The sequence below is a fragment of the Astatotilapia calliptera genome, chromosome 16, assembly GCF_964374335.1.
Source record: "Astatotilapia calliptera chromosome 16, fAstCal68.1, whole genome shotgun sequence".
Classification (NCBI taxonomy): domain Eukaryota; kingdom Metazoa; phylum Chordata; class Actinopteri; order Cichliformes; family Cichlidae; genus Astatotilapia; species Astatotilapia calliptera.
The window spans coordinates 23,245,361-23,261,478 of NC_137437.1; the positions used below are offsets into that span (position 1 = coordinate 23,245,361).

The following is a 16,118-nucleotide window of genomic DNA, read 5'->3' on the forward strand; positions in this document are numbered from 1 at the left end:
ATCTTACACCATCGTACTTGCTGTTGTTGTCCATGTCACAAAGCTCAGATCATCTCAAAATGTCATCTTGAACATGGAAAACAAGTTCAGTGTAACTCAAATGGCATGTGGAGTCACCAGAGTTCAGTCAAATTGAGCATCTTTGGTATGTGGTTGAACAGGACATTCACATCACGCATGTGCAGCTGTGTGATGTAAAATGCCCTTTGTTGTAATGCCACAAAGGATTAAAGCAATTCTGAAGGCAAAAGGGGGTCAAACCGGTACTAGGTACTGTGTACTTAATAAAATGTCCCGTGAGAGCTTAAATTTAACGAAAAAATTAAACTGCTTTGTTTTGACCACTGGTGGCGCTGTGGAGCAAAGGTTTGATGAGCGGGTCCACGTTCATGTGAAGGGCATGTCACTGTGGCCTTTTTTTCCCAATACTTTAATTAAATTTATGCACATATTACAATCTCTCGTTGGGAGACAACATTAGTGCAACAACATCTTGAATAGGTTGAATAAGAAACCAAACGAAATAGGAAAAAAACAAAAAAAACAAAAAGCACATATATACATATACATAAATATATGAAGGCCATTTTTATGACATAAAACAGTTTCCTTTCTGCGATCACTTTAACATACATGTGGCTTACTTAGTACACCAAAAACACAATCATTAAAAGGATAGAGATTGAGTCCCATTGTCGCATATCAAAGCAGCCTCTTTACATGAATCCCTCAGTAATTCTAAAGATGACAAAAAAGATTTTAATTCAATTTTCAATACAGTTATGGAAGGTCTTTTATTTTGCCATTTGCATTTGTGTATGTGGTATTTGCCCATAATTATCACCACCTTGTGTAGCATGGACAGTTCCTTAGATGGATCACCATTATTATATAAAACTTGTGTTCGAGTCAGTGGGGTCATCCCATCTATTCTTATACTCAACCAGTCTACTAGATCTTGCCAAAAGTCAGTTGTTACTGAGCAGGAAAAAAACAAATGATCAATACTTTCCGCATTTTGTGAACAAAATCCACATGGCTCTACCTCAAACCCAAACCTTTTTTTAAGCATTTCAGCTGCTGGGTAATATCCATTGCATTTCTTTGACTTTGGGGGGGATGGGCCATTTTAAAAAGTGCGTATATTTGTTCGTTATTTTAACATTACTCCCTTTTAGTTTTGTGTTACTGTTAAAGTCGTGAAATAATTTGTTTTTAAATATCTTGTTCATGGTTTTATTATTACAGTTTTTATCCGTCAAAGGAATCTGGTTTAGATGTAAAGAAGGTAGACTAATTTGTGCCTTAGAGTAATACAAATAACCTTGAATCAAACTCAACAGAGGTAAAGGGATTGCCTTACAAACCTTGTCATATTCTCTAAGGGAACACTGAATGTTAAACTTAGCATTAAAAACACCCACTGAGAGAAACTGACCCCTTTCATCAAGTAAGTCTGTTATAAAGATTATGTTTTTTTCAAACCACTCTTTAATAAACAATGACTTCTTATTAATTGTAATTGTTCTGTTATTCCACAAGGTGGAGCAATGTGGTGAAAAGTTATGGGCAAACACCATCTTCCAATAAGACAAGACCTGCTTATGATATTCTGACAGTTTCACAGGCAACTTCAATATATCAAAATCACATTTCAGGAGAAAATCCAACCCTCCCACCTTTTTGAAAATATTTTTTGGGATATGGAACCATATGGAGTCAGGTTTCAAGAGGAAGGCTTTTATCCAGTTTATTTTAAATACTCCAACCATTGATTGAAAATCAATTGACTTTATACCACCTTTAGCGTAATCTTTGACAAGTTGTGATTTTTTAATGTAATGTGTTTTATTGCGCCAAATGAATTGATAGATTATAGAGTTAATCTTTTTAATACTTTTCGGGGTAATGTATAGTGAGTATGCTGGATAAACCATCTTTGAGACGCCCTCTGATTTGGATAATAGATTGCGTCCAAAAATTGTAATATCTCTCGTCAACCAATGATTTAGTGTTTTGGACATGCCATCAATTTTGTCTTTTAGGTTTTTTGATTCTCTAGTGTTGATGTCTTTGTTTAAATAGATGCCTAGATACTTAACTTCATTTTTCACTGGAATCGTCCTCATGCTATTTTCCAAACAATCATAAAGTGGCAAAAGTTCACACTTCTTTAGGTTCAGACACAAGCCTGAAGCTTTAGAAAAAATTGAAATGACATTCAATGCTTTCTCGAGTATTGATTTATCCTTTAAAAATATTACTGTGTCATCTGCAAACTGACTTATTTTCAGTTCAATATCAAAAATGTTTATTCCTTCGATGTCTGAATGGTTCACAATGAGGTAAGCCATTAATTGAGTGGGGCACACTGTGGCCAAGTTGACAGGGTGTTCTAGGAATCCATCCTACCCTACCCGTTGTTTCTGCGCATGCGCACAACACGAAATCCAGTGGCGAACCGTCCTACCTTTGTGAATATGAGCTAGAAACATACTCTGATGGGTAAAGTGCCAAACCATGCTACCTTTGTGAATGTGACCGACAAGCATAGTTTAACGGGTAAAATGAAGTGGCAAACCGTCCTGGCTTTATGAATATGAGCTACAAGCATAGTCTGATGGGAAAAGTTAAGTGGCAAACCGTAATACCTACTTAAATTTGTGTTGGAATTACTCTGTGACAACAGAAATGTGCATAAACTACTTACGGTAGGACGTTTTGCCAAAGTAGGACCGGTGGATGCTGGCTTTCTCACTGAACTACAGGTAAAGACCAGGTATATGTGGATGCAAACACGCCTCCATATATTAAATATATACATTTTTTTTTAATTAGACCTCATGAAAATGTACCCAGAAAATGGAAATAGGAACATTTCTTTAAAAACAAACAAACAACAAAAACGTGCTAATTAAAGTAAGCTGCATGCTCGGTTTTCACATTGTCAGCATCTTTCTTTGTCTTAATTCAGGGTCTCTTTGATTTTAAAGTAAGAAAAGCAGTCAATCCTCATCTTTGACAGGCTGGAGGCAGAAAACACTCGTCATTTGAGTTTCCTTTCAACAGTCTGATCTAATAACTGGATAAAGTGAAAGTATGGTAAAAAGAATAAAGCTTCTGCACTTAAATTCCAGCATGACATCTCTCACGCTGTATAGCCTTGAAACATAAACAGAGGGGGTGAGTGTGAGCAGCTGTCTCCATGTAAGGATATGTAGCACTGGGAGCTGATGTGTTTGTAAAGCTGCCATTAGAGAGAATCTGCTGTGACTCTGACATTGAATCCGTCTGATCAGGTGGATAAATGGCTTATTTCAGCCTTTTCTATTTATTCGAAACCTCTTAAGTCTCCAGACCTGTCCTGGAGACCTTGCTGATCTCCAGCTGCCAGCAAACAATCATCTGAACATCTCTCTTTCTCCAGTGACGCCTGCGTCTCTAGCGCTCGTTCGCAAACGACCCAGAGCTGCCCCTCCATCCCCCCTCTAATGTTTTCTTATTGGGAACAGTCCCGCTGAGACGGGTGTGTCAGGTTTACCATCTGTAGAAATTGCTTGAATATCTTGTAGGTCTCTAATCGCAGCTTGGAGTTTACTTTCTCTTTTCCGTCTTCTCGGTAAGCAGCCTACATTTTATTTTAAATTTACCGGAGATTTAAAGGGTTGTACTGCACGCTATACCGACTGATAGACCGTATAAATTAATCTTCTGGTTACCTCTTTTTTTCCCTACAGTTAATGTGAATTTTAGAATATATTTAGATTCTCTGTGGTGTAAAACAAAATCTTTTTTTTGACTTCTTTCAGAAAAGAAAAAGGTGTTCCATCTCTGTAGTACTCCACTTAACATGACAACATAAATTAATTTTCATTAAATGCTTATATATATTATATTGCATGTTTATTTTGAAAAGAAAAGAAAAGAAACTGCATAAAACATGAAATTACGTTTTAAAGGTTATAATTGGGCCTGTGTCTGAAATCAGTCTTCACATGTTTTTTTCTTAACTTCTAAATGTGTATAAAGTGGATAGATTTTTATTTTTGTGTGCCTGTGTGTGGCTTTTCTGCCATTGTGTGCCTCAAGCTACGTTTGAGGCACACAATGTGTTTAAATAAAGGATTTAACAATACAATTAAGCATCGGCACAGGACACTTTGTTAGGTATAATCTGTATAATGTATAATCTAATAAAATTAAACAGGACTGCTCTACCAGAGAGTCGCGTTTCTGATTTACTTTTTATTTGTTTTATTTTTTTGATCACGTTGACATTGAAATGTTAATAAAGTAAGTGGAGCATTCAGAATGCATTGGGCAGCTTTCAGTGCAAGTGCAGTGTGGTAACAGAGAAGAGAGTTGACTTTGAGCATGGCATGGTTGTTGTTGACAGGATCTGAGTGTTTAAAAAACTGTTGACTGGAATTTTCCTGCACAAAATTGGATGATAGAAGATCGTAAAAAACATTGCCTGGTCTGATGAGTTTATTCCTGCTGCAGCATTTGGATGTGATGCTATCAGTTAAATATGGAGCAAAATCTTGTGTGGATTGTTTTTACCACCCTGTTGAATCCATGCCGTGAAGAATTAAGTAAGTCCTGAAGGTAAAAGAGGGCCTAACTCAGTACTTGCAAGCTATGTGAAGTAGCGTGTAAATACAGTATGATTTTAATAGAATAAAACTGTTCAGTATGCCCTCTGGGACGTGATAGAGCGGAAGCATTAAACCAAATAAGTTACATTCCATCTCTGTGCAACATCAACATCAGCACCCCCGCCCACAGGTTGGATTTTTATCTTGTTGTTTTTTTGTATTTGAAATTCCTGACATGAAATAGTCTGGAAGCCCCTCCTGCAGACTGAAGTTGCACTAACCAGCAGTTTTAAGCTGAGTTTTATTCATTTGTCATTTCTGATGTTGGTTTATGCTGTTGGAATTTTCCACTTCCAGAAAAAAAATTGTAAATTATCACCAGCAATAACACACCACCGTCTTGTCAGCTCTTATCAAACAGTAACTCTCGTGGGATGGTAGTTCCACAGAATCTTTCCTGCTCCTTCTGATTTCAGTTTAATTAAACAGGTGGGATGAAACATGCAGTTTCAAACATTCTTCTGTCTTCTGTTTCCACACAGTGCGGTTGTTCACTGACATGACTTAAAACAACATTAAACATTCCTAAGCGCTGTGTAGACGCCTTCTGTGAACACTCACATGTTTGACAGCTATTTCCTGCATTAAGTTACAGCTTTACAGTCAAAAATAATCTCTGAAGAACAGTTTTATTCATCCCTGCTTGTCTTGTTTGGGTTTTTCTTTTTTGTTTCTTTTCTTTTCAGAAAAAAATGACAATGCTTTCAGGGTTTGTCTTTGTATTGCTGGTCCAAACTGTAAACCTTCAACTTACACCTCGAGGACCCAGACCAATACCGGGGCGAGGTGACAGTCCAGAGCCAACGGTACCTCCACTCTTGCCTGAACCCACACCAAGACCTGAAGGCTGTGAAGGTGAAGGTTCCCTTAATTTCTTTCTGGGTTAAAATAATGGTCTTTTTTTTTTTTTTTTTGACTTTAATTGATTCAGCTGTGAAAGTATTTGGATCCTCTGTATACCAAAGTAATCTAGAGTCAAATGTGAGGATACCTGTGTGACAGCATGCAGCTAAAGCTCAGCTAAAGGAAGCACAGCAGTAAATTTGCAACAGAATGGCTGAGAAAACCAAAGAATGGAGCTGTTGCAATGGTACAGTTAATGTCTAGACCTTAATCTGATTGAAATGCTCTGGTAGAAACAAGCTGTGCAGAAGGAAATGCCTGCAAACCTCAGTAAAGGCAATGCTGTAAAGATAAGCGGCCAAATTTTGTCGACGATGATGTGAGAGACTGATAAAATCATACCAAAAATCATTACTTCAAGCTATTGCTACTTAAGGTGGTTCTAATAAGGTGGTTATATTAAGATGGTTCTATAACCTGAAGCAAAGGCTCCAGCTCCTATGTGCTCTTTAATTTCTACACGTTTTAGCGAACATGTGTTTTCCTCTGCAAGACTGCACAATCTTAAACAATCTTGGTTTGCTGTGCTCAGCTAAAAAACACAAACAAACAAAAACTAAGCCAGATGATTGACCAGTTATTTCCCCTCATGTCCCTTTTCAAAAAATAGCTTCAGTCATTTTTGCACAGTGACCACGATTTACATTTATAGACTTAAAAAAGAAAAACACGACGTCCGGTCAGCAAAATTTGAATCTGAGAGGCCTGTGCTATCTATTTAGCATGTAGTAGTTAGATCTCTGCAGCACAACACATAAATGTCTTATAGTCCTCACATTTTTCATCATTTTCATTCTATCTGTGTAACCTGGCAAAATCAACCAGCCCAGGACACAAACTACACAGATTAATTTGCTGCTTTTTATTATGATGTTTCAAGTATTAAATAATTAGGGTGAAAGTGATGCATTTCAGCATCTAAAAACAATTTCATTATTTTTCTAATTAAAAGTAACAGCTGTCTTCTCCTCCAGCAGGTATAATCGACTGTCCCATCAGGGTGTACTTCACTATTGACACCTCAGAAACCATCGCATTGCAGGAGCCCCCACCTGGCAGCCTGGTGGAGAGTATCAGAGAATTCACAAAGATCTTTGCCGAGAGGCTGGCTGATGAGGAGTACAGGGGCCATATCCAGATCACTTGGTCCATAGGTGGGCTGCACTTCTCCCAGAAGCAGGTGGTCTTCAGCCAGCTCACAACCAGAGAGAACTTCATCAGGAATCTCGCTTCGATCCGATACCTGGGCAAAGGCACTTACATCGACTGTGCCCTCAAAAACATGACTCACCAGATGACCCAACATTACACAGAGACGAAGGCGGTTCTCTTCGCTGTGGTCATCACTGATGGCTACGTGACAGGAAATCCATGTTCAGGGATCAAGGTGATGGCGGAAAAGGCCCGGGATCAAGGGATCCAGATTTTCTCAGTAGCAGCGTCCAAGGAGATCGATGAATTTGGAATGAGGGAGATAGCGAACTCTCCGTATGAGCTGTTCCGTGACGACTACATAGCGGTGGAAATCGTTGATGGGAAACCAAGACTAAGCACTAAAACCATTGATCGTATCGTAAAAGCAATGGTGAGCTGACATCTTTTAGCCTTAAAATGTTGTGTCAGGTGACTCTCACTGACTGCTGTCTTTTTTCTCTCTTTTTTTGCAGAAATACCAAGCATATTTACAGGTAAGAAGGTTACTCATTATGTTAAGTTCCACATAATGAGTGTATGTGCAAGTAATCCCTATTAGCCACAAGCTCAGGATCCAACCCTGTCAGTTTCACACATTTTTTGTACTGTTGGCTGTTTGTGAAGTCAAAGAGAGGATATGTTCCCCCCGCCCACTTGCCTTTCAAATACTCTCTTTACCAAAGACAACCAATCAGAATAAAACTGCCACAAAGGGAAGGGGGAAGGAGCTAAAAAGGCTTGTTTCAGTCACTCATGCAAAGCTGCTATAAGTCCAAGACTGAAACAATGAAGTTGGAAATTAGCAGAATAGCTTCCTTTAAACAATTCTGGTATTTAAAAGACTTCAGTCTTTTAATATTGTTTTGTTTTTCTCTTCCATCTCACAGTGTTACAAACCAAGATGTTTCGAGAGTCCTGGGCGCCCTGGACTAAGAGGTCCCTCAGGTCCAAAAGTGAGACTTAAAAACTGAATTAAAGTCAATAATTTTTATTATTGCTCGTGCCAATGATTCATCTTTTGAAATGCGTATGTCTCTGGATCTTTATAGGGCACAAAAGGAGACAGAGGCCCTCTAGGGCCAAAGGGTGAAAGAGGAAGACAGGTACCTAGAATTTACGTCTAGAAACCTAAATATATTTTAAAAAGTGCATTCTTATTTACTGAGTTATATATTTGTTACATTTCAGGGTGATCCTGGCATTGAAGGTCCAATTGGACGACCTGGTCCAAAGGTTTGCTGAGCCCAACTCGTTGATGATTTTATTTCATTAAAATTAATTAAATTATTTAACTGATTTAATTAAAATTACACGATGTATTTTTAATCTCATTAATGTGTCCTTTTGTGCTTTTCCGTAGGGAGAGGCTGGTTTAAAGGGTGACAAGGTAAGAGTTAAAATCCTTATATTTCTCATTTCTGTTCATTTATTAAACTGAAGGAAGTGTTTTGGGGGACTAATGGGTCTGTTTTATCTCAACAGGGGGAAATTGGATTAACTGGAGCAAAGGTAAAAAAAAACAAAAAAACAGTTTAATGCTTCATCTTCGTGCACCGCAACATCCAAAATTAAGAGCGTTTATGCACTGAAGTTCATTTTATCTCTTCGCTAAAGGGTGTTGCCGGTTCGACTGGCAAGAATGGAACTGATGGGCAAAAGGTGAGTGTTTACGGTGAGATTTTTACTGTAATGGTAATCTGATTATAAATATACTGATATTATATGAATGCTCCTTTGAAATCTTCAGGGGAAAATTGGACGAATTGGAGCTCCCGGTTGTAAAGGTGATCCAGGCGACAAGGTAAGTCGAGCATTTAATATTTATTTGTATGTCTTTGTTTCATTTTAACAACTTATATCAGCCATACAGCTGCATGTATTTCACTGATTCTCTTTAACATTGACTTTTTCTAGTATTGTTAGCATTTCTGGTTAAATGAACCACTGAGACACTTTTTATTTGTCTCTAATAGGGACCAGATGGCTACCCAGGAGATGCTGGTGAAACTGGACTATTAGGTGACAAAGGAGAAAAGGTTTGAATTAAATCACAATAATCTAATCATTTCGGTTCATACTGAAAGAGACAGAGTGTTATTTAGAGTGAACAAAAAAATATATTCACACGATTGCATTTTGGTATGTGGTCAGTTGGTAATTTCAGCACTTGAGTCTAGAGTGAAGTATTCACAGTAATTAGATGGATTCTAGTGAAGTCATTTCCGTACTGTAGTGGTTATCACATTCACCTGATAATAACAAGCCCAACCTTTTCAGAAAAGTGGTCTTGTAGTAAAGATTGACCCTCACAAAGACCAAACAAAAATACATATTAAACCTTGTCTATCTAAAATACTAGTAGTTGGTTCACTTAACAGAACTTACTGTTTTAACCTGACATGCCAGCTTGTGCAGGCATTTGGTGTTTAATCTTAGCAGATCACAATTGAACTTAGCTGAATTGAATTGAACTCAGGACCTTCTTGCTATGCGCCAAAAGTGCTAACCACCATGCCACCAGATATATGAAAGGAAAGTACTGTCACTAGAAAACAGCGTGAAATTTTCAGTGTGCTTCTTAAAGGTGGCACAGCAGAGCCTTAAAGAACCATTTCTAATATTTCTTTAGCTTTAACAGGTGTCAGAACAGCTGAACGATGTGATCTTCTAGGATTAAACATCAAATGCCTGCACAGGCTGGCCTGTCGGGTTAAAACAGTAAGTTCTGTCAAGTGAACCAACTACTATTATTTTTAGTTGGGCAAGGTTTAATATGTATTTTCTTTTGGTCTGTGTGAGGGTCAATATTTACTTCAAGACCACTTTTCTGCCTATGTGGTGCTGGTGCTACAGCAACACATTCATAGATGATTCACAGATACCGTGATTCATAACATTTTGACTGTTTATTAAACAGTCAAAATGTGCTCTGATTGCCAAAAGGTACAAGCACCAAGAAAGGTCAGAGAAAAATATTTAAAGACCAGCTGTTTGGAGATCTCTAAATCGCCACACGTCTCCTTTATCTTCTGCAGGTCTGGACTGTAGTCAGATAGATAATATAAACCCCAAACTCCTTTTAATAACTGCTTTACCTTGAGGTTGACAAAGGTTTTGTGAAGGAAAGAGAGAGTCTCCTTTATCATGTCATATTAAATTTGTTGCCCCCCATACACACACACACCCACTGCTGCTCTGTAGATGTGCCCCTGTTTCCTGTTACGCTCATACTGCAAAATTTTGCCCAGCAGCAGCTGCATTTCTTTTTGCCTGTTTTGCGTGTTGAACCTTTTCATATCTTTTATTATTAGATTTTGTCTTCCTTTGAAAAAGTACTCCTCTGCTCCTAGCAGACCTATCAACACCACCACTTTCATGGGAACATGCCCACAGCTAGATTGGAAAAACCTGACTGAACTTATCCTGTTGATAAGGACTTTGTGTGACTGCTTAGCCAGATTAATGACTGAAAGATATCCATGGTATGTTGAATTTGCTTGGTAGTGCAGCCTCTTGCTGTTGTGCTAATAAGAGCTTTAGATTATGATATTATGTATTGCCTTTCTGTGGCAACACGTTTGCCTCAAAATTGATAGATTAGGCTTATGTGGGCTGTCTGACCGTTAATTGAAGTATAAACAGAAAAGCCCTCCACCAAAAACACTGTCGTGTTCAAGACGAATGAGGGAACGTGAGAGCAGCTTCAGCCAGTGAATTAGAGTTTAACAGCTCTCATTAGTTAAGGCACTTCTGTGACACTGAGATGTGCATTGATTTGTGGGTGCATTTTAAAATATGCCTGTCACAACGGAAGCAAAAATCCAAATCTTTCAGTTTGTCTTCTTAAAGGATTTTTTTTAAAAGCTATAATTAGGTTTTTGTCTTTTTTTAAATTGATCTTAAAAATACTTGTCTGTATTGCGTGGCACGTGGTGTAGTGGTTAGCGCTTTCACCTCACAACAAGAACAGTCCAGAGACATGCGTGTTTGGTTAATGGGTGATTCTAAATTGGGCATCGGCATGAATATTAAAACAAATGTCACAAATTCCAGAACTCCTAATCTGGACATGCATATCACAGAGAAGCTGAACATTAGTCTGAATAGCAGTTAACATGTGGCCTAACATGTGCCACCAAACAGTGTGCTGACATGTTAGCACCTTCATCGTGCTGTATTCATAAACAGGAACCCCCTCCCTTTTCCAGCCATGCAAACATAACATATGTTATGCAGTGAAATGACAGCACATAAATACAAAGAGAAAATGCTCTTTTTTTCATAATTAAATCATCTGACATAGCTGACGGCTGCAGCAGCTCGGCAGACATTTTTTCGACATTTTTTTTCTTGACATATTTGTGTTTATTCTGTCAGTACATTCAACATGTACAGCTCATGCAGATGTAAATGTTGGTACTGATGATTTCCGTAATTATGCGTCATGAATGTAGCCAAAGCACAGCTCAGACTAAATATTTGGGCTGTGTGCAGACATCCAGTCTCGATCAAAAGTTTAAGACCACTTGAAAAATGACCTAAAAAAGAAAGAAATCATAATTTGCATGGTTGGATCTTAACAAGGTTCCAAGTAGAGCTTCAGCATGCAACAAAAAGAAATGGGGATGAGCCGGAAAAAAATTTGAGCATACAATTTATTGAAAACAATGTTTAAACTGCCTGATCAGTTTAGGACCACACCTCAAAAAAACAAACAAACAAACAAAAAACCACTGTAACCTGCAGGCACTGTGTACCCTAACGTTGTCCTGTTGGAAAACCCAGCTGTTACCACACAGACAATGTTGCTCTCTGCAACATCTGGACATAGCCAGCAACCGTTTGACACCCCTGCACCTCCTGAAGCTCCATTGTTCCACTGAAGGAAAAAGCACCCCAGACCATTAATGCGCCCCCTCCACTGTGGCGCGTAGAAAACATCTCAGGTTGGATCTGCTTGTCATGCCAGTAAGTTTGGAAACCGTCAGAACCATCAAGGTTACATTCTGATGTTTATGGGGCTCCAGTCAGGACCAGTAACGGCCTTAATTTGGTTCAAGGACTGTCCAGTGTCTTTACAGGCAGGCAATTGGATCCTCCAGCTCAGTGCTGGTGAAATTTCTTTGGGTCTTCCACTTTTTGACTTTTTTGTTCCATAACGCTAGGAGTCATTTAAGAAATTCCAAATGACAGTCTTACTGCGCCCCACCTCAGCAGCGATGGCGTGCTGCAAGAGATCCTGCTTATGCAGTTCCAGGGGTGCACATAAGTGAGCTGTTTGAAGCCAGCTCATTTCCTGCAACCACTTTTCCAAGAATACGTGCTTCTTTTGCGGTTCTGACTCCTTCTGACATTTGTTTGGAGGTGTAGGAACACCAAAGTAATTGCTTAAAGGAGCTTGCTTCTTCGACATCTTTAAGAGTTCTAAACAAATGTCTGTCCTCTTCCAGAAAATCTTATGTACGCAAATGCGCGTTGCAACTTCTTATCTGGTGCGTGTCTTTTATTTTGACCACGCATGCGCACCTGCGGACCACTTATGTGCACCCCTGGCAGTTCAACATCCCGACCACATTCAAAAAGGGAACATTTTTTTTGCCATCAGAACGTCATGACAGTGTGACTACCTGACAGAAAATGACAATGAATCCACATTTTTGCACAGATTTGGCCTTTGAATGGCATGTAGTTATACATTTTTGATCAGCTGTAAAACAGTTTAAGCGTTGTTTTCAATAAATTGCATGCTCAAAAAATGTTCTGTCTCGCTCCCATTTCTTTTTGTTACATGTTGAAACTCCACTTGGAACCTTGTTAAGATCCAACCATGCAAAATATGATATTTTGGCATTTTTAAAGTCTTAGATTTTTGATTGGGACTGTATCTTTGCCCATGCTCACTCAACTACAGAATCAATGACTAGACAATCAGACATGACCATTTTTTTCCTTATAAACTTATTTTATTATCATGGCTCAAGAGTTGGCAGTTCGTCTTGTAATCGGAAGGTTGCCGGTTCGAGCCCCGCCTCCGACAGTCTCGGTCGTCGTGTCCTTGGGCAAGACACTTCCTTAGGGACTAGTAAAGCGCTATACAAATACAGGCCATTTACCATTTTTTTAGAGTTCACTGAAGCTCAGTTATTAATAATGTTACATTATGTCCAGTTATGTATTTTTTGTGGCTTTTCTTTTTGATTGTTTTTGCATTTGTTTAGGGTGACACAGGCCTTCCTGGAAAGCCAGGCCCCCCAGGCCCTAAGGGTAATCCAGGTCTGAAGGTAACCTTCAAATTAAAAAAACAAGTGGAAAAAATACTGAGCGCACAACAAAGATTTTTCTTTACTTTAAAACTGAATGTCTGCTTTTTAGGGTGAAAGAGGAAACCAAGGAAATCCAGGACAGCCTGGACAAAGAGGGAGTCCGGTACAGCCCTGAATTTATTTTATTTTATGATTTTTTTTACATGTGCACTAAACCGATGTTACAAAACCAACTCTCAAATTAAACTGTTGACACTTGCAGGGGAGAAAGGGTTCACCTGGGGCAAAAGGCGAAGAGGTATTTGACTCGTGTTTTTACTTGGAAAAAAAAATCCCCATTTGGAAAATAGTTAAAAGAAATTTACTAAATAAATATTCATAGGGGAGGAGAGGAAACCCGGGAATAAAGGGATCACAAGGAAACACTGGGCCAAAAGGGAAAAAGGTAAGCTTTTGTCATTGTTTTTTTTAATGAATTGTCTTATTGTATGAATGGCATTTCATTTTCCGCTTATTTTTAAGCAAAATTGCACCATTTTAGCTGCTGGTTTGAAATACTGTGAAACACTGGCTTCCTTTGACCTTTTAAGAAAGATGAATTAAGAAAGAACTTTGAGGAAGAAAGTCTGAAGTGTGCTTGTGGTTTTTAATTCTGAGGAACTGAAATAGTGAAATCCCAACTACTATAACACAGTTCTGTCTTTCAGTCGGTCATCTCAGAAAAATTCCTCAGACATTTCCCTGAGCCAGAAGTATTACCTCCCTGTTACTGTTGTGTCTTGTATATATTGGGAAGTAATTAATGGTTTGGTATGAATTCTGACACATTCATTTATTTTGTGAGGGAGAACGAGGCCCGGAGGGAAGCAGAGGTCGGCCTGGGGAAAATGGACTCAAGGGCGCTAAGGTGAGGAGATCACGCTGTGGGTGGATTTTTGATGAGCAATGACTCAGAGGCTTCCCAAGAACCTGGCATGCCTTCATTAGACATTCAACACTGGAGCCATGCCTTCATCATAAAAACACTTATTTTCCAGATGAAAATATCAGAAACTATACAGTAATTTGAAATGATTAGCTTGAAACTGCCAAATCCACATCAGTGAAACTCATCCTGCATGTGCCTGTGTGGGCTGGAGTCAAGGTCGAGTCCAGTAAAAAGGGCTGTCTGTTATTTTCTCTCTCTGACAGGGGGACCTGGGACTACCGGGACCGAGGGGTCAGCCAGGAGAACTAGGCGCCCCTGGACGAAATGTTTGTTCCTTTATAACTTTATCATCATTGTCATCATCATTGTTACTGAATTTCCCGGAGGAAGCCACCTGAGGGATTAATAAAGTTTCATCTAATCTAATCTAATCATCATTTTCTGCTTTTTCAAGTAGATTCTTTTTTTATTTGAATTTTATCTTCTGTGGCTGCAGGGCACGACGGGAGATCCTGGAGATTCAGGACCAAGGGGAGACATTGGGCCACTTGGACCAAAGGTAAAAAGAAAGTCTGAGCATTTCTGTTCATGATTATCAGTAAATAATTTACTCTCATCCACGTTGTTTTTCTTCTAAAGGGTGACAGAGGAAGGCAAGGTTTCAGCTATCCTGGATCAAGGGGACCGCCTGTAACAGCTTTCTTTTTACCTCATAAAATGACCTGCATGTCTCAAGATGTTTCTTCTTGAGGCTAAAGCAACTCTGATATTTAAAGGGAGACAGGGGTGCACCAGGTAGGAGAGGACCCAGAGGGAGCAGAGGTGACTGTGGCGCCAAAGGAGAATCTGGAAATAAAGGGCAACCAGGAGCGCCTGTAAGATGCGATTGTTAAACCACTGATGATGTACAGTTTTACTTTTATAGATGTTTGCACTCATAAACAGGACAGGACAGAGAGACTTGGCCTTATCCACTGCCTACACTGTTGTCCACAGAGGCTTTAAGTCAGCAAACAAGCCAACGAGATCCTTGATTAAATTCATGTGCAAACTTTAAATTTCCTGTTGTCCATGCTGTTCTGCTGCAAAAAATACCTGAAAGTTGGTCCACACATCCCAAAAATTGTCTTCTCACCTCTTGGAGAATGTGAACCTACAGATGGTTATGACAGCCAACACAGAGCAGCGAAGCACACAGCACTGTGTGACAGCACGACAAAGGGGCAAGAGTAGACTTAGAAAACAGTTGGAAGACACAATCGGAACAAATCAGGGATAGCGAGGCAGGGAATTTAAACTAGATACAGAGCACAAAACACACAAGACAACCAAATTAAGACAGGAAGCAGCTAAACATGCAGACTCATATGCAACACAAGCTGGAAACAACCACAGAGGAAAGACTCGGGGAACAGAGGAGGATCACAAAGGGAACTAATAAATTTAAACTCACCAACAGTGTTGGTCAAGTTGCTTGAAAAAAGTAATCAGTAACTAATTACTGATTACTTCCCAAAAAAAGTAATCCCGTTACTTTACTGATTACTTATTTTCAAAAGTAATTAATTACTTACTTAGTTACTTTTTAAAAACACGATTTACAACCTGAATAGGTGATAAAGCGATAGATCTTTCAGCCCAATTCTACTTTTTCTGCATAATCCATCATACAAAATGTAATCAAATGGAAAAGTCTCTTTTTTTAAAACTTGTTTTATCAGTTTTAATCTTTTAACTTTATGCATCAAGCAAAAATTAAATTATATGCACCATTCTCTGACTTGAAGAAATTAGTTTAACATTTAAACCTATTTTCTGCACATTCCAGCACATAATATAAAATATTTTTTGTGTTTACACTCAGTCTTTCAAATAGATGCAAGTAAAACACAGCAGAAAATAAATAACATCAAAGACTAGCGGTCCTGTTGCTCTATTTTCACCTGTAAAGCAGGAGCAGGGTAGGCGGAGGTTTACCCTGGTGCAGGTGTGCTGCAGCGATCAGTTGAAGAATCCACGAGTTTCTCTGTGAATTTCCCATTACGTCATAGTGCACTCGGTGCTTGTTTAGGGTTTTTTTTTCGTTGTAAAAAGAAGTTTTCTCCCCACGCACAACGGACACTAATGTTTTTGTCACTTTTTATGGAATCAAACTCAAACTAAGGTCAGTAC

The 16,118-nt window shown here is 38.9% G+C and overlaps 1 protein-coding gene across 2 annotated transcripts in view; it reads left to right on the forward strand.

Annotated features, from left to right (window-relative positions):
• LOC113007686 (collagen alpha-2(VI) chain-like) overlaps positions 1-16,118 on the forward strand; it is a 22,249-nt gene continuing 6,131 nt past the window's right edge. The window contains exons 1-21 of one of the 2 annotated variants that reach the window (XM_026144505.2): positions 1-3,619; positions 5,345-5,513; positions 6,536-7,146; positions 7,229-7,249; positions 7,643-7,708; positions 7,805-7,858; positions 7,944-7,988; positions 8,116-8,142; positions 8,238-8,264; positions 8,370-8,414; positions 8,503-8,556; positions 8,729-8,791; positions 12,974-13,036; positions 13,128-13,181; positions 13,281-13,316; positions 13,401-13,463; positions 13,863-13,925; positions 14,210-14,272; positions 14,443-14,505; positions 14,586-14,636; positions 14,723-14,821. In XM_026144505.2, the coding sequence (XP_026000290.2) occupies positions 5,351-5,513; positions 6,536-7,146; positions 7,229-7,249; positions 7,643-7,708; positions 7,805-7,858; positions 7,944-7,988; positions 8,116-8,142; positions 8,238-8,264; positions 8,370-8,414; positions 8,503-8,556; positions 8,729-8,791; positions 12,974-13,036; positions 13,128-13,181; positions 13,281-13,316; positions 13,401-13,463; positions 13,863-13,925; positions 14,210-14,272; positions 14,443-14,505; positions 14,586-14,636; positions 14,723-14,821 (1,731 nt within the window). In that variant the 5' untranslated portion in view covers positions 1-3,619; positions 5,345-5,350. Of the gene's footprint in view, positions 3,620-3,680; positions 5,514-6,535; positions 7,147-7,228; positions 7,250-7,642; positions 7,709-7,804; positions 7,859-7,943; positions 7,989-8,115; positions 8,143-8,237; positions 8,265-8,369; positions 8,415-8,502; positions 8,557-8,728; positions 8,792-12,973; positions 13,037-13,127; positions 13,182-13,280; positions 13,317-13,400; positions 13,464-13,862; positions 13,926-14,209; positions 14,273-14,442; positions 14,506-14,585; positions 14,637-14,722; positions 14,822-16,118 lie in introns of those variants that run through there. The other variant, XM_026144507.2, reaches the window with a different exon arrangement.